This window comes from Pectinophora gossypiella, chromosome 5, assembly GCF_024362695.1.
Source record: "Pectinophora gossypiella chromosome 5, ilPecGoss1.1, whole genome shotgun sequence".
Taxonomy (NCBI): domain Eukaryota; kingdom Metazoa; phylum Arthropoda; class Insecta; order Lepidoptera; family Gelechiidae; genus Pectinophora; species Pectinophora gossypiella.
The window spans coordinates 14,666,236-14,689,936 of NC_065408.1; the positions used below are offsets into that span (position 1 = coordinate 14,666,236).

Here is a 23,701-nt window from a genome sequence, read left to right on the forward strand (position 1 = left end):
CAGATCATCTTACGGGAATCTTGTCACAAATTCATTTCACTAGCAACTCTCCTTTAAATTAATTCAGCAAGAACTCGACTTGAGAAGACAAACGACATCCATGACATTAACCGATCCAAATTTGGATCAGAGAGCACCGTTGTTTACAAACAAACCAAAATAAGTCGATCCACTGTCGGCGGCAGGCTCATATTTCCCGGGCCCGCGGGACCGGATCGAGCAGACAGGCGTAAGATATCCGCAGGATCCCGCCCTTGAACTTGAACCACGCGCCCACCACAGGGACGTTTACCTTATCGTTTTGCCAGGATTATCCGGGACTTACCTTTAAAGCAAAGTAACTCAAGTTTTCGTACTTTCGGTTCAAGGGATTACGGGCGCGATCTCTTTTCTGTCAAGTTTTTCTTGCCAATATTAGATATGTATCGTCTTCTTCACACATCAGTCTAAGGTCATTTTTTAAAGAATAGAGTTTTCAATTGGCCTAAGATAAATTGTAAAATGCTAATCTAGAAATAGAAGCCAATCTAAGATGATCAGAAACCCGTCACCTTTTTCTTCTTGAATTTTACAACATTAAAAATACATGACCTTTTAGGAAAATTCAATTTTTTTTATATAAATACCTAAAAAATACACGAGCGCTAAAACAAATTCCATTTGCCAGTCGCATCGTAGATAGGAACATAGCAAGAACAACGTCCAAAAACCCTAAGTAAAACTTCAATATTCGACAATACTAACATCATTGAAGTACTACAACTGTTCAGATGTGGCCGGGCAAAGAATCGTCCTCACATGCCAAGCCCGCGTATAACATATCCGGGTCTTGTGTAGACACGCCGCAGACGGCTCGTGAACTTTACCCGAGTGTAACCCGGGTAGTGCCAGGTTCGTGAAACTATGTGGGTATATATGCGCGAAATAATTCAACTTGGACACAGAACTGTATTCCGGAATTCTATTCCTTTTCCCCGGTGAATTTATAGAGCTATTCTTTGAATGTTATTCAGATTTTTTATTGAAATTGTGCAATTTACTAGAATAAGTAATTGTCAAGTTATTTAATAGATCAGAAATTATTATGACTTGATAATAAAAATATGAAACCACAGGACATTAAAGTGTATTACGACCATAACTTGTAGCAATATGACTCTATAAAACTTTAGACAAAACATGACATAAACCTTAAAATAGACACAAATTATAATAATAATGATAGTGAACATGGCATTTTGGGTTGCTATATGATGTTGATATATTCTTTATTGCACATGTATTGAGAAAGAAACAAATAAAATATTTAACGAAAGGCTTATCAGTCTGAAAAAGATTTCTTCTCTGCAGTTAAACTTGCAATTGTTTGAAATAGAATACAGAGATAGATTTAGTTTTTCTCTCAATGACAGTCAGTATCTAGATCTTATAGTAAAATACCCGGGTCTCAATCAAACTGCCTAGTAAACATGCCTGACCTACCCCGAGGCGTTACAAACGGCTATACCCGCACTTTTCACCGGCCGGGTCACTTCACTCGGTCGATAACCTCAGGCCCTTTCCGACGACATCTCATCGCACGGATATCCGGCTTTTTATTAAGTTTGCGATTTGTCCGTATATTTGAAATGTTATTTTCTATTTCTGTAAATTTCTACTTTCTATTTTGTCCTTGACTGATATTTAAGTTGTCTGTATCTAAACAGAAATTAAATGCCTGTTTACTTATTTATATAAAATGTTTTCCCCAAATAAAGCAGGTAACTTTCTGACTTCTAAATTCAGTAGAATCAGTTAGGAATGACATTGAAACTATTCTTGACCTACACGTCTCACTACCCTACACCAAGACACATCGACATTCAATAAATCTACCCGGGCGCGACCTCGTTGTTATCTAACATTTTATCTTACCAGGGTAAAGTCGTTGTGGTCAGTGATATGCACTTTTACCCTATAGTTTATTGATACTTTATATCGATACGTTCTTTCTTTTTATGTTTCGCGCCAAAATTGAAAAAGGAACGGAACGTTGAAATCGCTTCGGAATTCAATTTGAGATTTTGGTTAGAAAGCAAAAAAGACAGATTGATTTTTCTGCTTTCCGATTTTAGGTTTTCGGAGTTGAAATCGATTTGAAAAACAGGAAAAATCTAAAAACAAAATGTATTGTGTGTATATGTAATTATAATTATAAATTAAGTTACATAACCAAAATATGATCATTATGTATTACTAACACGAAAATGATAATCCAACTTGCATTTGGTTTCTCGGTTGGCATTTTTGAATTCGAATTTTAAATTGTAATTTCATATTATTTTTTATAAGTAGTTATTTCTGTGAAGCATTGACAAGCAAGAGGTTTTTATCGCTGTATGATTATCAGAATAAGATTGTGTATTAGGTACTTTTATAATAAATAATTTATAAATTATAAATGTAGATTTCATAACACTTAGTTTTAAGCCATCAAGCAATGAATCTAATTGTTGCTTATCTTTTTCCAGGTCTTACAAGACATCAAGGTAAATATACATAAGTCAAATGTATTTTTGTGCGTTTTTATGTTCCTTCGCACTATTTTATTTTCTTTAATTGCACGTAGTTCGTTACTTGTTCTTTACTAGTTATTATAGATTTAAAAAGTGACTAATTCTTTTTTTGTTGCGACTATTTTTCTTTCAATACTTTCTCTATTAGAAGTCGTTTTTCTTACTTGAAAATCTTATGCTGAAAATACTTTTTTATCCGTAAATGTATTAGAATGTCTATGTTTAGTCTCTCTTTTAGCATGGTAAGGTAGGAGCAATATGTTTAATGGCCACGATTCCTGCAGAAAACTCCTAATTTTACTTTAAGTTGTACCCATCATTTTCTTATCCGTCGAAAAGAAAAGGGACATTATGATTGACAATTATTAATTTTAAAAGAAATGAATTATTCGGGCGAATTAAATAGACATCTCGCTGATATGCAAACCGTTTCACGTATAATGTTAATTTAATTCTGTCGGGTTATGGGCCAATATATAATTTTACTTTTTTAAATTTCCGCCTAAAATTTAAGTGTGTTCCATAAATTTTATGCCTGTCGAGCTCGGTGAGGTGTGCGGTACTTAGTTCATCTTGCGATGGATGTACCTCTGACTAAACCAATTGGGATATAGTCGTTAGCTAGTATGTCTCAGTTCAGGCAGACTGCTTCATTTGTTCATTCACTTGTTATGTCTGTCTGTAACCAATTTTAGTGGCTTTTACGTGAAAAAAGAGGACACAATAGTCCCCACACATCCAAGGACCATCAAAAGAAGGAATGAAATCAAATCGGAATTGAAATATGATTAGGTACATGTCGAATCACTTCGTCCAATTTCCGCATTTTACATGACTTCTGAAATATATGAAATAGCTTGAAATAAGTAAGACACGTCCGCGAAGGTTCGATACGTCGGGAGGGGGGGCGGTCGATGGGTCAGTGACCCCGGGAGGATTTCGAACCCACCCCCTTAGGGTTGCTAGCTCCGAAATTAGATGAGGCGGAATTTAACTCCTCATTATATTTTGCTTAAAATTCTACCTGAAAATCTAGATGGAGGAATTATTAAAAGCAGATTTTATCACTTTAGACGTTAGTTGATTTAATGTCATCTTAAGCGTTTTAATTGCTTGCAACTTAATTCAACTAGGTATTGAATGTTTTAAAAGTAAATTAGTAACCCAAATAAAAAGTCTTGGTGGTACAGAAGCTTTAAAAAAGCAATGTGCTTTTGGATCATTTCATATGCGATGCTTATCCACTTTCGTCTGCTACCTTTAGAAGTGAAATAAATGATTAGAAAATACAAGCTTCGTGACAGCCCTATCTCATCCCCTCTACTTAGTTATTTATTAAAATTTCGGAGGTACTTCGTTACAACGCAATTTGTTAAAAGTTAAATTTTACAACCAGCCCTACACAGCCGAGATGAGAAGGATTTGAGCCTCTCTGATTAGATCCTACAATATTATAACTACACATATATAATTTGACTTATTAATATTTGATGTTACTGATAATCAGTTATTTTTTACTAAACGTCAAAACACGAAGTTACTATGGAATTTGTATGAAAAAGCACACTGTGACGTCATAGAAAAACGTGATAAAATGTCGGACTTATTATTACGCATTTCTTGATTAAAATTCATAAATAAGTCTTAAATAGAAAAAATAAAATGTTTTTCGTTAGTTTTAAATTGGTCTTTATTTAGTAATCAGAATTTCATAATTTATCTTGAACCGGGCCTAGTGCACTACCCAATTAGGTACGTTTTTTCCGTCAGTTCCTTTGAGAATTTATGGGTAGCATTACCAAAATGCTGTATTATTATGGATAATACTACTATATACTTGTAAATAATTAAATAATTAAGTGCTGTATTAAATTCTGTCCCACAATATTTTTATTTATATCAATTAATATAAATGTCATATTTTTATTTGTGTAAGTATTATAAAAACGAGCTCTACTCTTCTCTTAAAAATAATTAATTAAAGAACCAGTTAATACCGGAAGTTTCAGCTTTTAATAATAATTTTGATGCTATTTTATACACTTAAGGGCTATCAAGACTCAATCATTGATTAGTTCATAACATATACATAACATAAACAGCCTATATACGTCCCACTGCTGGGCACAGGCCTCCCCTCAATCAACCGGAGTGGGTATGGAGCATACTCCACCACGCTGCTCCAATGCGGGTTGGTGATTAGTTCATAAATAACGATAAAATCATGTTAACTATCTCGTGACTAGTAGGTAAATGCGCAAAGACAACAGATTTTACAATATTCCAAAAGTTCCAACTTGGTACATGTTAAAGTCAAACATTTCACGTTACATTGCGAATGATCAATCACCATCATCACTAATTTAAGAGCCATGCTCTTGTCGGTGTAGCATTCTCCGTGCTACTTTTTTAGGGAACACCTGCACCTAAAGGCCTGTCTGACCTTCCAACCCGCGAAGGGAAAACCAGCCCAATGCAGGTTAAGTCCACCGAAAATACATTTCTCGGAATGCGAGTTTCCTCACGATGTTTTCCTTCACCGCTGAGCAGGTGATTATCATTTATGATCCAAACATGAATTCGAAAACAAATTCGACAATCATTGGTTTAGGCCTGTGCTGGATTCGAACCTGCGATCTCAAAGTGAGAGGCAAGCGTTCTACCAACTGGACTACCACGGCTTTTGATCCACCTATGTTAAAACACATATCCCGCTAGATATAACAGACACTACGTCTAAAAAACGCACCTCATAACACCTAGTTTATATAATTCCACTAAAGTATAATACTAATTATGAATCACAGTATTAAATAGTGCAATTGCAGTAGCAAACTCGATTATGATTGATTGATTCACTCGATTCATTACAATCGATCATTGATGTGACAGACATAACTATAACTACATTACACAAGCAATGTCGATGAATAGTCTTATATAAAACCGTCTATTGTCTACAGTAATTAAATTATAAATCATACACTAATATGATAACACTCTTTCGTAATGGGCGATTCATCTGTTGACTTTGTTTGAAGTCATGCCAATACAGGGTGCTAGTGACATCGTTACGAAATTGAGGGATGATTCAGACCATGATTTTGGGTTGATATCAAATGGAATTTGCTGTCGCAAAAGTATCGAACTGAAATTAATTAAAAAAAGGAACTAACAGTTTCATGAATTTTCCGACAAGAAATTCCACTTGATATCAACTCAGAATCATGGTTTGAATCGTACACCTCTTAGTTGTAGTTTCCATGGCAAAAGTATAGAATTTTAAATAATTTAAAAAGCACATAAGGAACATGAATTTTGTGACGGATAATTCCACTTGAAACTATTAACTCAGAAACATGATCTGAATCATCCCCCTGAGTGTTCGTTACGGTGTCACTAAATACCTACAATGTGAATTGGATCGATTCGCTTGGGATTAAAATTATTGGGACGAAAGAAGCATATTGTTTGGGACCACCTAGGATTTTTTAATGTGGGACAAACGAAGAATGAATCAAGTATATAAATAATAGGTAGGTAGGTACCTACTTGAGGAACATAAAACTGTTATCTCCCAAACAATTAACGAAGATTTCACGGCTGCAGCACTCATTTGATCGGGCCAATGCACTGATAACAATATCTTGTTCGACATAGCAACCGATAACTATACGCACCCACTAGTCCAAACTTAACTGTACATATAAAATATGTCTTAACCCGTGTTTCAAAGACGTAAAGTCTAATTTTATTGGCCGTGCTTTTGTCTCTTTCTGGTTTATAGTGCCGTCCCGTTTTCGTTACAATCGCCAACGGAGATTCTATTTACAAAACATTGGAAGCGACGTTGCCGCTGCTCCGGCGCAGTGACGTCACGCATGCGCCCTCCTTGTTACGCCGTCTCTCTCTAAACGTAGGCTCAGTAACTTTGAAGGTCGGTTGTCGAAACAATTCTGTCAGACATAAATTTAAAATATGCAGATAATAAAATTAGGTTATAGAAAACGTACTTGCATACATTTTGGTTTTGGAAATTGCCGTCAATTCAAACATAACATAACGTAGTATCACGCCTGTATTCCCGAAGGGGTAGGCAGAGGTGTATAGCATATACACCCACTCTTGGTCAACTATGTTTAAGTCCCATGTAAATTGGAGCGAGCCTATGCGCATTAATCGGAGAAAATTCTGGAAACCACGTGATATCAACTATCTGCAAACATGATTTTAAACTCAAAGTGAAATTCAGTGGTTTAGAGCTCAAGCCAAGATACGAACACGTGGCCATACGTTCTGCATTCTAGGATGACTGGATTAGCCAACCTGCAAACGATTTTGACATTTGACAGTGATAAAAAATTAACGGCATATTAGGTGACATGGTAATCTCATATTTTTCGGTGACATGTCGATTGTCATAAGGGTTTCCCATTTGACTACGCCTAGGCCTGTTGTACGGTCACGAGCATTAATATGTATACACTTTGGTACCATGTCACATTAACTTTCAAATATGTTAGTGCGACAGAGTAGTAAAGTGGGTACATTATATTGCTCATGACTGTACTACTTGGCCGCACAAATGGGGAGCGCTGAGAGCTCTCACCCGGTACAAAATTTGTTTTATTTTGAGAATATGCTCTTCTTCTTCTTTGCGAGTCGATGGTGATCGAAACTAAAATGCTCTGTACTTATATTAGAGAAAAGAAAAAGTTTTGAAACGTGAGTAAGGTCATCGTCATGCGATAATTGTGCCTCTGACTACCCCAATCAGAATATAGTTATGTTATGCTGCAAAATTATCAATGAACATAATAACATTGATTCTATTCATATCATGCTACTAATGATAGTACTAACGCATTTAGATTCCTACTTATCAGTAAATACTATTTACTACGTCTATGAATTAGTCTTCTTCTATCGTGTGGGTAGTGAGGTGGAGTTCCTTGTTTTACACAGACACTACACATCGGTGGTCCAGTGGTTCAGCGTTGGGCTCACGATCCGGAGGTCCCGGGTTCGAATCCCGGTGGGGAATTAACACAAAAATTACTTTGTGATCCCTAGTTTGATTAGGAGATTACATGCTGATCACTTGATTGTCCGAAAGTAAGATAATCCGTGCTTCGGAACGCACGTTAAGCCGTTGGTCCCGGCTACTACTTACTGATGTAAATGAGGAATTGTTACATGAGCTATGTCAGGGGCCTTGGGCGACACAAAAGTAACCTTGACACCAGGGTTGATGAGGTTGGTAATCCACCTAACAACCCACACGATAGAAGAAGAAGAACTACACATTAACCTTATTACACGCGCATTTGTATGTGTGACGTCTGACACCATACGATTCAAGTCTAAACTATGTTCGAGGGGGTGAGGTAAACATAGCTCAGACGCTGGTGGGGAGCAGAGAGTTGCCGTTCTATACGTAGTATTATTCCTTATTCTATGCCTACATCAGGCATGATTATTATAACGTATGTTTGGATATGAATTTGCGGATGTTTTTGCAAACATCAGTGCTAATTATTAACAATTGTTGCGTTCAACATGTGTTATTTAATAAACATTAGTTAATGTTATTGCTTTGTGACATAACAATGGAAAAGTGGTGTTATTAAATAATGATTTGTCTATGAGATTCAATGGTGTGTTTAGAAGGGTTCCGTTGCCGAAATTAGATACGAGACGGTCACTCATTTTTTCAAATCAAATCAATTTATTTGCGAGAACAGATATAATACAAAAACGTGGTAAAATACATTTAAATAACAGTGTTGTGATGTGTTCGGCATGCATGCAGGCGTACAAATATTTAAAAAATAAATAAAGAAATGGTGCCTATTTTGAAAAGAAGATAACTACTTACTTATTGTTATTGAAAATTTAATTAATAATAATAATAAAACACTTTATATTTAAAATATTCCTTTTTTTTTAATATTCTTTTTTTCTATATTTAAAATATTCCTTCAAATTATAATAACTTTTGTTCATAATCCATCAATCAATTTCAATTTTTATTTTTTTTGCAAACATACACACATAAATTCTCGTCTATTCCCCATTGAAGTAAGCAGAGATAACGGAATACACTTTCTACGATACTGACACGCCAGTATCTTCAGCTTTTGCACCTCGACGTTTGGACCTGAGGGTCAAAGCCACATCAAAGCATTCATCTAAAAAGCAATATTGCAATTTGACATTTGCGAATATGAAAGTAAGTGCGCATGTCAAAAAAGACAAATATTCTTATTTAAAACATAATTATAAAATTGAATAGGAACAGACAAGGTCGATATAATAGTTTTATTACAATAATAATATTACAAAGTGAAATGGGTTGAATATACCGGTATAAGTCATCGAAATTCGCACGCAAATACTATTATAATTAGTCATTGTATTGACAAAATCCGTGCATAATTAGGTTAATGGTGTATTGAAATTTTATTTTGTTTACAACAAAATCCTTGAGAAAGCGCCAAAATTAAAAATAGATTTTAACAATGACGCATAATCATTTGCAACACTTTTTTATGATATAAACACTGCTAGTTTAGACAAATTATATATTGTTAGTAACATCGTAACGAATACTGAGGGGGATGATTCAGACTATGATTCTGAGTTGATATCAAGTGGAATTTCTTGTCCGAAAATTCATGAAAATGTTTGTTTTTTTAATTATTTTCCTTAATTGCTTTTTCCTACATTATTTTCAGTTCCATACTTTTGCTACCACCAATCGACAAAACGACATAATTATATCGATAAAATCAGAATCGATAAAATGACCGTGACAAAATTTTATCACGTTGCGCAAGTTAGCCCTGCTGCTGTCTTGTTGGTTGCGTAACCAACAACCAACACCTTTCTCCTCAGGTCGGGTGTCGTACTGAGATATAGCCCATAAAAGTATGCACAAAACGAATAGTAGCTTTTTTATACATTTGCTTTGGTCAGCTGTAAAAAATTGCGAAGGATAAAAAAAATATTTCATATGAAAAATACCACATAAGTTACCAGAATTTAAAAGTTAAAATAGATTTTCAACTCATGAAAAATAAAAGAATGACGGAAGAGTCCATCTTATAACACCTACGCTTTCATAACCATAAAATTTCACTACCCCACAATTTTATCGCTTTCCTTTCTACCTCCAAATTCCACAGCGGAAAATACCTCCGGTAAAAAGAAAAGAAACATAACAGCTTCCGTGGTCTAGTGATTAGAGCGTTGGGCTCACCATCTGGAGGTCCGGTTTCGATTCCCGATGGGGAGATTGTCGAAATCACTTTGTGAGACTGTCCTTTGTTTGGACATTGCAGGCTTGAATCACCTGATTGTCCAAAAATGTAAGATGATTCCGTGCTTCGGAAGGCACGCTAAGCGGTTGGTCGCGGGCTACTAGCCCTAACACCTTCACCGCTGTGTAACAGCGTGGTGGAGTATGTTCATACCCCCTCCGGTTAATTGAGGGGAGGACTGTGCCTAGCAGTGGGACGTGTATAGTTAGCAGGGTCCACAGAATACCAGCGTAGTGGCTCGCGCCGCGGCTTACGCTGAGTGAGGCCCTTTTATAAAGGACACCACTACCATCGTTGACCAGGGGCCTGTTTAGTAAAACTTACAATTGTAAATTACAATGACAATTTTGATGTACGTTGCGGAGTTTGTGATCACAAATATTTTGCAGTTTCATATTAGCTACGTAATGAACACCATGAATTGTCGTTGTAATTTACAATTGTAAGTTTTATTAAACAGGCCCCTGTCCATACATTCAATTATTTGTATTTCTCGTGTATGTTGTTTTTTTTAGGAGTTTTGTTTGATTGTAAGTTGTGTGTTCCTCCGTGTTTTATAATATATATTTGTTATTTGTTTTATATTTGTTACTGTGGTGTCCCTTTATAATAAACGTTTCTTTCTTTCTTTCTTAGTTCAAGTTATGTTTAAAGAAAAAAAACTAAGAGCGGCGGAAGTAATCAATTCTAGAACATAATAGATTCAGCGGGAAGGTTAAGGAGCGACCCACACAAAGAAAGACCTTCAAGTTGTTTAGCTGAACCCGTATTGCGTCTTTTTGCTACTGTTACATACATACTTACCTTACATACATACATAAACTTCCGGCCAAGTAGTTAATGCCATCTGCGGCAAATCTACAATAAGTCACGTCAAAAAAAAAAAATCATACATAAACAGCCTATATACGTCCCACTGCTGGGCACAGGCCTCCCCTCAATCAACCGGAGGGGGGTATGGAGCATACTCCACCACGCTGCTCCACTGCGGGTTGGTGGAGGTGTTTTTACGGCTAATAGCCGGGACCAACGGCTTAACGTGCCCTCCGAAGCATGGAATCATCTTACTTTTTCGGACAATCAGGTGATTCAAGCCTGAAAAGTCCTTACCAAACAAAGGACAGTCTCACAAAGTGATTTCGACAATGTCCCCATCGGGAATCGAACCCGGACCTCCAGATCGTGAGCCTAACGCTCTAACCACTAGACCACGGAGGCTGTTACTGTTACTGGAGACATACTTACCTACGCTTATCCGTAATCTTGGAATCTTCAAAGCTAGAGTGAATAAACATCTATTACGTAAGTGTTTCCTTAGCCCACATCGTCACTTGCTTACCATAAAGTGAAAAATACATTATGTAATCGCCTTAAAGAGAAAACCACGTAGTTAAGTGAAATTTTTAAAAACCACATTCTGTATCGTTGTATGAAGCGATTGATGAATGTGAAGGAAGCAAGAGAAGTGTGTCAGGATCGATGCAAATGGAATTATATAGTCTCTGCTTACCCCGGTGGGAAATAGGCGTGAGTTTATGTATGTATGTACATTCTATATAATATCGCAATAGACAAGCTAAATGAAATTGGGTCGTGTACTAGATTCAAGATAAATTATGAAATTCTGATTGATAAAGAAAGACAGATCTAAAAACTAACGAAAAATATTTTCTTTTTTTTATTTTACTCATTTATGAAATCCGTAAAAATAATTTCAGACATTTTATCACGTCTTTCTACGACGTCACAACGTGGTTTTTCGTACAAATTCCATAGTAATTTTGTGTTTAACGTTGACTAGTTGGAAACTAACCTATTCATTGTTCGACATCGAGGTTTTATTGCAGAAAAATCACGTCAGAATATGCGTCAAAAACGCGCTTACGTGGATCTCATCATAAGGTGACTTCTACTCTTCTATCGTGTGGGTTGTGAGGATAACCAACCCAACAACCCTGGTGTCAGGGTTATTACTGAGCCGCCATAGGCCCCTGACATGACTCATGTAACGACTACGTACTATATTAGTAAGTTATAATCGTTACCAACGGCTTAAAGGTGGCGATATACAGCCTAAAGATATATATCTCCCTGATAGATACAAGCTTCCGTTCAATTAATCGGAGAGAGAGCATAGTTCACCACGCTGTTCCACTGTGGGTTGGTGTAGGTGTCTTTAAACAATTACAAACTATAAGCAAAAGAATAAGTAATACTACTACGTATAGAACGGCAACTCTCCGCTCCTCACCAGCGACTGAGCTAGGTTTACCTCACCCCCTCTCGGTCTTACTTTAGTATTCAATCTTATGGGCGTCAGACGTTACACACACAGACGCGCGTGTACGATACGTCAATGTGTAGTGTCTGTGTAAAACGAGGTTTTTGTATGAGGGCTTTAAGTTAAATTGTCCAATATATTTGCTTGCGTTGATAACCTTATACTTCAACGTAATGTACCTCTGTGTTCGAATTTATTTATTCTGTAATAAAAATTTAATGTAAGTATACCTAATACGTATTTTTTGCTCAACCAATCAAAATAGGTAACAACTAACAAGGTCTTTTACCAACAATGTTTTGTATAAAAACAAAAAATAGAACACCCATTATTCTTGTGGAATTTGAGACTCGCAATTTATTCTAATCTCCGAGATAATATGATAAGGAAAATGCAGTCTTATAGCGTGAAGAATATAGAACAAGATTGTTAGTACAACAAACATTTTTTGCAGATATTGTTGGCAATCTATCATACATTATATGAATCAAAATGGCTGCCTTTTGTGAAAAAAGCTAAGAATGTGTATTATTAACAAAAAAATTGTTTAAATATAGTAACGCTCTAAATATAGTATAGGCCTTACTCATGCGCTCAATTCCTATCGAAGTGAGCATAAATACAATGAGATGATGGAGATGATCAGACATCCAGACGATAGGCGGAGCTGAACGCATTCTAAGTTTTTTTCTCCCGCAGCAGACGTGCCTGTACCCTCTTCGGCAAAACTAAAAATAATAAAGATATACATGGTGTTAGTGGTATCGTAACGAAAACTTTGAGGGATGAATTTTCCATCGCAAAAGTATGGAACTGAAATTAATTAAAAAAAAACGCTAAAATTTTCATGAATTTTCCGACAGGAAATTCCACTTGATATCAACTCAGAATCTTGGTGTGAATCATCCCCCGCAGTATTCGTTACGATGTCACTTACACCCTGTATATAATAAATCGAAAAGTATATTAGGTAAATTCATCCGAGCGTAACAATAAGTTTTTTTGGGACTTCCTAACCAAGATCTACTCATAAGTAGAATAAACAAACAACATCGGAAAGAATACTTAATCTAGCACTAAATATGGAGACTAGTGTTGTGCGCATGACATAAATACTGGTAACCGTTCCAAATAATACGCGTCTTCAGTGACAGCGATAAATCACAAATATCCGCTTATGGCTGTAAACTTGCTAGCTACATTCTATTTTAAGACAACTTTGCGGTAATGGTCGATTTGTAATGGAAATTAATGTTAAATACTCCCGTACTTCCGTTCTATGAATATAAGGATTATTTTCGTGTCTTCCATGAAATCCAGCAAATAATATAATTTAACACAAAAAAATTTGGGGACAAATATTTTTATTATAAGTGATATTGATTGGCTCATCTGAACCGGCGGGCTTGTATGCAACGATTGATAAATGTGGAGGAAGCAAGAGAAGTATGTCAAGATCGAAGCAAATGGAATTCCATAGTCTCTGCTTACTCCAGTGGGAAATAGTTGAGTTTATCTATGTATATAACAACCTCCGTGGTCTAGTGGTTAGAGCGTTAGGCTCACGATCTGGAGGTCCGGGTTCGATTCCCGATGGGGACATTGTCGAAATCACTTTGTGAGACTGTCCTTTGTTTGGTAAGGACTTTTCAAGCTTGAATCACCTGATTGTCCGAAAAAGTAAGATGATTCCGTGCTTCGGAGGGCACGTTAAGCCGTCGGTCCCGGCTATTAGCCGTAAAAACACCTCCACCAACCCGCAGTGGAGCAGCGTGGTGGAGTATGCTCCATACCCCCTCCGGTTGATTGAGGGGAGGCCTGTGCCCAGCAGTGGGACGTATATAGGCAGTTTATGTATTTATTTTTATATCTATGTATATATGATCCTTGGTTTAGTTACTCAACGTATTTGTGACTCTGCCGACCCTAATAGGGTAATCCCTATTATAATAACCCTGCGCCTGTATAGTACGTAGTCTTTACATGAGTCATGTCAGGGGCATTTGGCGGTTCAATTGTAACCCTGACACCAGGGTTGAAGAGGTTGGTAATCCACATCACAACCCACACGATAGAAGAAGAAGAAGGTCTAAATTCTAAAGCGTAGTTGTATCTATGATATGTCAATGACTAAGTACATATTATATGTGTCTTTGGCCAATTTCTTGACATATTGTATATAAAAAATGTTTTACTTAAAAAATGTCAAGAAATTGGCCGAAGCTAGGTATGGTCATAGATACAAGCTAACAGGAGCTGCCTAATGTAACCTAGTATTATCACGTCCTTGTTATCATCATATACCAGTTTCTTGTCTCACCTCAAGGCATCCCTACATCCCTATTCTGTTGATTAATTACCTTGAAGGCAGCCAGTCTGTCCATCTGATAACGTTATCTAATTAGGTCGGTTGCCGCGAACTACGAATCACATTGATCGATGGTTTGTGAACATTTATTATTACACAGCCTTAACCTGGTATGAGTTTCATCAGTCTTGAGGTACATTTTAAGGCTAATATTGAGAGTATTTTAAAACATAATATCTATACTACATTAACACTTTTAAGTTCTCATAAAATGTAAAATATTTAAAATGTAACTCCTTACATAAAGTTTCTGCGTTCTTTAAATTATAACACTTTCAAATAATAGATATTTTACAGGGTCACAGGGTCCGCTTACCTAACCTGAAGATTTGACAGGTCCGGTTTTTTACAGAAGCGACTGCCTGTTGGAAGGTCAGACGACCTTCCAACACGCGAAGGGAAAACCAGCCCAAAACAGGTTAGGTCGCATACCTCCAAAAATGCATTCGGGAATGTGGGTTTTCTCACGATGTTTTCCTTCACCGCTGAGCACGTGATAATCATTTATGAGCCAAACATGAATTCGACATTCATTAGTTTACACATGAAAGGGAACCAAATAATATTGAAACAAGCGATATTAAATTCAAAGTCCAACATAAAGTGGATACTAAGGTGAAATAGTGATTTTACCCCATTTGATGGCGTGCCAAGAGATCAAAGGTGCTACTGGCCTTGGCCGAGTATCGACACTGCCAATACGACACTCCTACAACGAAAAAACTCTTATTTTAGATAAAAATAGTAATATTTACTTTATTTATTTGGATTATAGAGAAACAAAAGAAAGTCTTCCTAAGTGAAGAAAATACGTTAGATAATTAAATCATCATCTTCCTAGCATTATCCCGTTTTTCGTGAAGATTTTGACAGGTCTGGTTTTTTACAGAAATGACGGCAGACAGGCATATCTGCCCTTCTAACCTGGGAAAACCTGCTCAATAGCAATAAAGTTTTCGATTTGATTTGATAACTCATTGGCGCAAGTCCTATACCGTACCGGGTATCAAACCGGCGGTCCCCGTTTGAGAAGCAAGCTGGTAAAACACAGGACCACAGCGACTTACCTATAACTTACCAACCTTCGTATAACGTCATCAAAATACAAAAAGAGAACAATGAAAGTTTATCGTGCTAAAAGTAAGTTAATACTCCAATCAAACATTTTACAGAGACCTCAATTTCCTTCGCATCAAGAATGGGGTCGCAATAAACCTTTATAGCAACCGATGTGCTATAATGTATTGTACACATTTGAATATATACGATGTGGACCAGAAACCATAATGTAATCAGGCCGATGGAAGATACTCTTGGAATCAGACTGATTTGCTATTCTATGACATTCTGATCAAGAGAGGTTCCAAATTAGGAGCAAGTATAAAACACCCACATGTGTATTAACAGCCTCCGTGGTCTAGTGGTTAGAGCGTTAGGCTCACGATCTGGAGGTCCGGGTTCGATTCCCGATGGGGACATTGTCGAAATCACTTTGTGAGACTGTCCTTTGTTTGGTAAAGACTTTTCAGGCTTGAATCACCTGATTGTCCGAAAAAGTAAGATGATTCCGTGCTTCGGAGGGCACGTTAAGCCGTTGGTCCCGGCTATTAGCCGTAAAAACACCTCCACCAACCCGCATTGGAGCAGCGTGGTGGAGTATGCTCCATACCCCCTCCGGTTGATTGAGGGGAGGCCTGTGCCCAGCAGTGGGACGTATATAGGCTGTTTATGTTATAAAACACCCATAGGACTAGATAAAAGTATTAACACCGGGGTGTGTACACTTCACAAAACACCTCGTTTTACACAGACACTACACATTGACGTTGTCGTACACGCGCATCTGTGTGTGTGACGTCTGACGCCTTCACGATTGTAAACTAAAGTAAGACCGAGGGGGTGAGGTAAACCTAGCTCAGACGCTGGTGGGGAGCGGAGAGTTGCTGTTCTATTATTCCATATTCTACGGTATTGGTCTTACTATTAAATCAATCATACTTTTGCGACGGAAAATTTCCACTTGATGTTAACTCAGAATCATGGTCTGAATCGCCCCTGAGTATTCGTTACGATGTACCTAACGCCCTGTATATGTCGGTTCATCGTGTTCTTTGCGTTATTCTGTTTTCATGGGGTCCTTAACTGACCTGTAGATTTGACAGGTCCGTTTTTATGCAGAAGCGTCTCCCTATCTGACCTTCCAACCCGCGTAGGGAAAACCAGCCCGATACATGTTAGGTCACGTACCTCCGAAACACATTTCGGTTACAAGTATTTAATGATTGTTTTTTTTTATTAAATAATATTACACCACGAAAAATGTTTTTTATAAAATATGAGGTAGGTTTGGAACTAGATTATTAAAAAAGAAATACAACAAAAATATCAAGAATAATTTATTCGCAAACAAAAATGAGTAATACTGTAATTATACAATTCTAGTCGTCGCATGACAATAATTTGTTTCTAATTAATGTAAACTCACGAAATAATACTTTACCCAACACGAAACTAAGGCGATTTAAATAAAACATAAAGGCAGTTACACAAGTTGAACAAAAGCGGAGTTGGGCCGAGTGTAAACTCACAAAAGCTTTTGTTTACGGCTAATGGACAGGCAGCTTTGTCGCAGCAAAATTCTAACTTATTGTCCACTGTGTGTACCCACCTTACGAATTTATTAAGTTTGTTTAGCGATGAAAAGCGTAAGGTGGATTAAGAACTTTATAATGTTTTCGTTTTTAGACGACCTCCGTTGTCCAGTGGCTCGAGGTCCCGGGTTCTATTCCCGATGGCGACATATCACAAAAATTACTTTGTGGTCCCTTGTTTGTCCACCTGATTGTCCGAAAGTAAGATGACCCTTGCTTCGGAAGGCACGTGAAGCCGTAGGTCCTGGTTACGACTGATGTAAGTAAGTAGTCGTTACATGAGCCATGTCAGGGGCCTTTGGCGGCTCAATAGCAACCCTGACACCATTTGATACTGAATAAAGCTTCTGTGTGTGTGACGTCTGACGTTACGCCTTTACGATTGTAAACTAAAGTAAGACCGACGGGGTGAGGTAAACCTAGCTCAGACGCTGGTGGGGAGCGGAGAGTTGCTGTTGCTACTTACCTGCTTTATACAATGAAGTCGGTTGAAAAGTAAAAAAAAACCATAGGAACATTCAATTCAACATTTTTACCGTGAGCGTAATCCGATATGTTTGTAAGATTCAATAACGCTCATTTTATAACAAAAAAAAAACACATCAAATTATTAATAAAAATATGATCATCCAACCGGAATGCATCCCTCGACGTGTATTTAAATGTTTATAATGGACCTTTTCTAAAACTTTATGAAGCGTAAACCATCCTATTACAATAATAAGCACTTGTAGTAATAAGTAATGCAGTTTGTAAAGGAACTGAAAGCAAATATTACTATTGTGTGAGGATAACGAATGCGTAGGGATCTTATCTTTCGTACAATTGCAGGCAAAAGAGTTTATTTGCTAAACATTTTACGTTTGCATTGTGACCTGTGTAGTTCTTGTACTTTTGCAAATGTTGTATTTATATACGAAAGCGGTACATGCGAAGGTTGTTAGGGCTGGCAGAGGAAGACGTGAAAGAATGTACATTGACCATATTAGGGATGTCCTACAAAGGTTTTACTCTGAACTCTCTGTGGAGATTGTCCGAAATTAAGATGATCCCTGCTTCGGAAGGCACGTTAAGCCGTTGGTCCCGGTTACAACTTACTGATGTAAGTAGTCGTTACATGAGCCATGTCAGAGGCCTTTGGCAGCTCAATAGTAACCCTGACACCAGGGTTAATGAGGTTGGTACTCCATCTCATAACCCACACGATAGAAGAAGAATGTGAAGAAATCAAGAGAAGTTGAAGTATGTCTCTTTTCCCTTTGTGTCATCCCTATCATCATTATTATATAATATATATGTCACTTTAATATAAAACGTGACGAATTTATTAAAAACGTCATAGAAGGGATGAGAGGAAGGGAAAGACCAAGAAAAGCTTACTCGGAACAAATTAAAGAGAAGGCGAATGTCGTGTCTTATAAGGAAGTCAACGAATTGGGCTTTGAAAGACAAGAATGGAGAATACTACACCGACAAGAGCGTGGCTCTTAAATTAACGATGGTGACTATATTACCTATATACAATCTATAGATTATATTCATTGATTGCATTGGGGAATATGTCAAGTGATCATATAGAGCTGTCAGTCGCCACAAAGCATCATATTGCCTGATAGGTATATTTGCATTGGTATTCCTTGTTTCATCAACTGTACGAGTGCAGCGGACCGCATCTCAGATAATACTACCACCATCCACCTGTGCATGTAATATTACAATTGCATACTTACATTGTGAATTGCAGCTTTATTTGCCTCCGAACTTACGTATTGACTTTGTATGATCTCAATAAATATATTTCCTATTGCGAAATATACGATAAAGACTCAATTGAGGTAACCACATGTTAATTTTGTATTGGAAAAATAACTTCGCATGTCAACATACATACATACATGAACTCACACCTATTTCCCACCGGGGTAAGCAGAGACTATAGAATTCCATTTGCTTCGATCCTGACACACTTCTCTTGCTTCCTCCACATTCATCAATCGCTTCATACACGCACGTTCAGAGTAGATCGTATGTCAAATATTTTCTTTACCACCACTTTTAGGGTCATATCCCACTTAAACAAAATGGTGGCGCCACCACAGTCGCACCACCAACAATCGACAAAATGACATAATTATATCGTCAGAATCGATAAAATCACCGTAATGAATTTATCACGTTAAATATCACGCGTAGCGTTTATGCAGACAACGTAGACATGCTGCCCTAATGAGACAAGGACAATCGTTCTTAATACATTAACTCAAAATCAAAAATTAGTTTATTATCAGAAATAATACAAAAAGAAAGAAGGCATATTACTGAGGTAGGGTACATTATAAATTTGACAAAATGAACAGTGGTTCCCAAACTAGGCGGAGCCTGCATCTTGGGAAACCGCGGACAATGGGGTACAAGTAAGTTTGGTATCTAATATTTGCCGAGTAAAAATAATAAACAGGGTAAACTTAGACAATAATTTGAGACCAATGTTTTTCAAAGGTCTGTGCATAGTCAGCGACAAAAATGACATGTTCCATTCTGCTAATCATTTTTGGACTATCAGAGAAGTCGACTGAGTAATCTTGTTCTGTCTAACCTGGACTTAGCAAAATGATAGCCCATAATACCAGCGCCCGTGCTAAGCACGTGTCACGGCATTATGCTGAGGGAGATCCTTTTTTTTTTCATTTTGGGCGCCTCCATTATGTATTTAAATACTAAGTCTGTAATTATTTGTCTTTTGTCTTTGTTTTTTTTTTTAATTTCAAATCAAATCAAATATACTTTATTGCACACAACATACAAAACAAATTCACACAGATGAAGATAGATTTATTTATTTATTTATTTTATTTATTAAAAATAAGCACAGTACTTAATACATTTTTTTACAATTGACGGTGCAACAAAAACCAACTTTGGTTTATCCGTACACCGACATTCACCATCGTCGCTTCCAATTTGCAACATAATATCATGCTCGAACAAATAGTACAATAAATTGGAACATACATACATACATACGTAGATACAGTACAATCTGGCGGCCTTATTGCTAAGCAGCAATTTAATTTCTGTAATTTAAGTTTGTAAATGTGGCGCCCAATATGGAAATAAATATTTTCTTTCTTTTTCTTTCTTTCTTAATAAACAATAAGCTCACGACTATATACCATCTAATTTTATTTTAAGTTATAGGTACCTGTCATTATCTTATACGCTGAAAAAGAAAAGGACGGGTAATCGACAGGCATAAAATTTATGGAACACACGTCAATTTTAGGCAGTTTAAAACACCCTTCCAAAATTTTATATTAGGCAATAAACCGACAGAATTAAGTTAACGGCACACGTCAAACGGGTGAGCGAGATGTCTATTTTATTCGTCCGGTTTATTCATTCATTTTAAAATTAACAGCTGTTAATTATCCGTCCTTTTCCTTTTCGACGGATAAGAAAATGACAGGTATAGGTAACTTGAAATAAAATTAGGATATGTCTGCAGGAGTCGAGGCCGTTGTCATATTACGGCACATTTTTATAGATGAAACTTGGATAGAACTGCGAGAGATGAAGCCATAGAAAAGTGAGAAAATTGTGCATCACACTCGATCACCATCGTACATCCCGCTCAGGTATCGCTAGCCAATAAAGATGGCTTACAAGTTCACTTAGCCTTCGGATTAAGACAGACTAAATGAATAAATATATAAAAAAAAATTACAAAAAAATGTAGTAGGGATTCTCTCCACGTTACCACGCTGAATGATGATGGTCAACCTGCGCATCAGGTACTTAAGACAATTATATAAATTCAGGTCTAACTAGACGTAAGTATTTGTACCTAATTACGCAATGCAATAGGATAGTTTCCAACAAGTAAAATCAGTTACTTTTTACTAAACGTCAAAACACGAAATGACTATGGAATTTGTATGAAAAAGCAACCTGTGACGTCAAAGAAAAACGTGATAAACTGTCGTACTTAGTATTACATAATTCTTTATTAAAATTCAGAAATAAGGTAAATAGAAAAAACAAATCGTTTTTTGTCACCTTCAGATCTGTCTTTTAGTAATCAGAATTTCATAATTTATCTTTGACCTAGGAAACTACCCAATTGTAGTTTTCTTAGGCCATGCAAGTGCCATGGTAACTTGTGGTGCTGGTTATTCATTTGTTATTATGATAATTATTGAAACAAAATTGGGATCCGTAAGAAACCCGATAGTACAGTCATGAGCAATATAATGTACCCACTTTAGGACTCTGTCGCACTAACATAATATTTGACATTTAGTGAGACTTACAGTTCAATTTGTCAAAAAAGTTAATGTGACTTGGTACCATATTAATGCTCGTGACCGTACACCCACAAATACATTCTATTTTGTTTATGACTGGTCCTTCCGCTACCTGAGGTGGTACATACAAAGTGTCAACTCCCAACAATAAATCACATACTTACCGCAAATCCCACTAATCATTCCTATGGCCCATACCAACAAAATAAATATTCCATAACGATTGTAATTTAAATTTTCTATTTCCAATTTCAAATTACCTTCTAAAGAATAGGGCTCTCCGCTGGTTGGTCGATATCCGCCAATCAGATCACTGTATTCAAAGGAAGAGGCCATTGAGACGGTTTGGCTCTATTACCGTTAATGCCGTGTGAATGTTGAACCAAGTATTTTATTGGTTCATTGGATGATCTGTTATTTGTAATGATTATAGTCTATGAGAAAGGGATTTCGAAATGGATCTTCTCTCATTTTTCTTTTTTTTTGTAGTTCAGTGTCTTCTTCCTCGTATCCTTTCATGAAAGAATTGTTCTTAGATTAGTATTCACCGCTATTTCCCAATCTCTACTCTCCTAACAAAACTCTTGAAAACCAATTTCAAATTTTGGACTCTCCCGTCATTGTCTTTTGCAGAGCTCTCTTGCCTACCGCGACTGTAAGCCAAAGACCAACCCTGGTGTCTGATCTTTTTGCCCCTTCTCATCACTTCATATTCAAATGAGAGGGACCTCACGATTATATCCTAATTGGGGTACACCAATCGCAAGATGAACGAAGTGCCTACGCCTCATCGAGCTTTTTGTTAGACCAACGTTATAGGTGATGAGCCGTATCGCCATCTATAATGTGTTAGACTACAACTCAGGGAAGGGATTTGTCGTGTAAATAATAACTTTATGTTAGTATAACAAGTAAATCTTTTATTAAAAAGAAATATAATTTTAACATTATCAGTAACAAAGCCGTACGTTTTGGCGCTAACCACAGACTAGTGCGAATCCTCGAGTTGACAGTAGACATCTCACGTCAAACGAGAGGATACGTTTACAGAGCGAGTTACTAATACGAGTAATTAATTTACAATAAGTATAACAATATATTTATAACTAGGTATTTGTACATTCAATTATTATATTAATGCAGGAATAATTGGAACAAACATAAAGATAAGTAACTATTAATGTATACCAGCACAACTGTAATACTAGTGTTATTTGTAACAGTTTATAGCCCATATCATGAAGATCATAACAAATGGTCGAGGCAACTGTGTTAGTGAAAACTGCACTTACAATAAAAGATAACTCATTGGTGCAAGTCCGGTACCAGTTCCGGTATCGGCGCTCCCCGTTTGAGAAGCAAGCTGGTGTACCACTAGACCACAGAGACTCTTGTAATCTCCCGTCGTTATCTCTTACAGAGCTACCGCGGCCTAAAGCCAAAGACCAACCCTGGTCTGGTCTTGTCATTTAGTCAGAATTATTTAGAATAGAATAGAATAGAAATTGTTTATTATAAAAGGACGCCACACACAAAGACAAGACAATAACATCACTTATTTTTTTTTACAAAAAAATTACAAAAAGCATAGAAGGATGTTCATTACAATGATCATAAGGTGGTGGTGGACGTCCTGAGATAAAAGGGAAAAGAAAAAAAAGAAAAAATTATTTCCTCTTTTCCTCCCACATCACCATAGTGACTTTCTTCTCGTAGTTTATATAGCCGTCTTTTCTTGCAGAGTTATCGCGGCCGCAAGCCTCTCGGCGGAGGAGGAGTAGTCCCGGTCGGTTTGAGCCCAGGAGTGGCTGCCGCGTCGCCGTCACCCGCGCCCCCCGCCGCCGCCGCCGCGCCCTCGCCGGCGCCCGCGACCACGCCGAGCATGAAGCAGGAGCATCCATCGCAGCCAATGGTGAGATTTTAGGCTTTTTATGGATTTTTTTTAGCCTCACAGGGCCGCAGACGGCTGCTGGAACGCTCCAGGAACGGTGGTGCGTAAATGACGCGAGCAAGTATCATGAAGTGATGTGTGTACCTATAATAGTCCATCATGTTACATAGTACTCCAAATAAACGAATAAGAAATACCAATATTCAATATTTTATCTCTGCTTACCCCGGTGGGGAATAGGCGTGAGTTTATGTATGTAATATTCAATATTTTATTATCAGGAAAAAAGCGCTAATTAATATTGCTTTAGCTGGGTCGAACACCAGAAA

General features: G+C 37.1%; 1 protein-coding gene across 2 annotated transcripts in view; it reads left to right on the top strand.

The window, feature by feature from the left end:
- The window catches only part of LOC126367001 (DNA N6-methyl adenine demethylase-like), a 141,386-nt gene that overhangs the window by 101,265 nt on the left and 16,420 nt on the right, over nucleotides 1-23,701 (top strand). The window contains exons 2-3 of one of the 2 annotated variants that reach the window (XM_050010350.1): nucleotides 2,511-2,528; nucleotides 23,223-23,393. In XM_050010350.1, the coding sequence (XP_049866307.1) occupies nucleotides 23,364-23,393 (30 nt within the window). In that variant the 5' untranslated portion in view covers nucleotides 2,511-2,528; nucleotides 23,223-23,363. The remainder of the gene's footprint in view (nucleotides 1-2,510; nucleotides 2,529-23,222; nucleotides 23,394-23,701) is intronic. The other variant, XM_050010349.1, reaches the window with a different exon arrangement.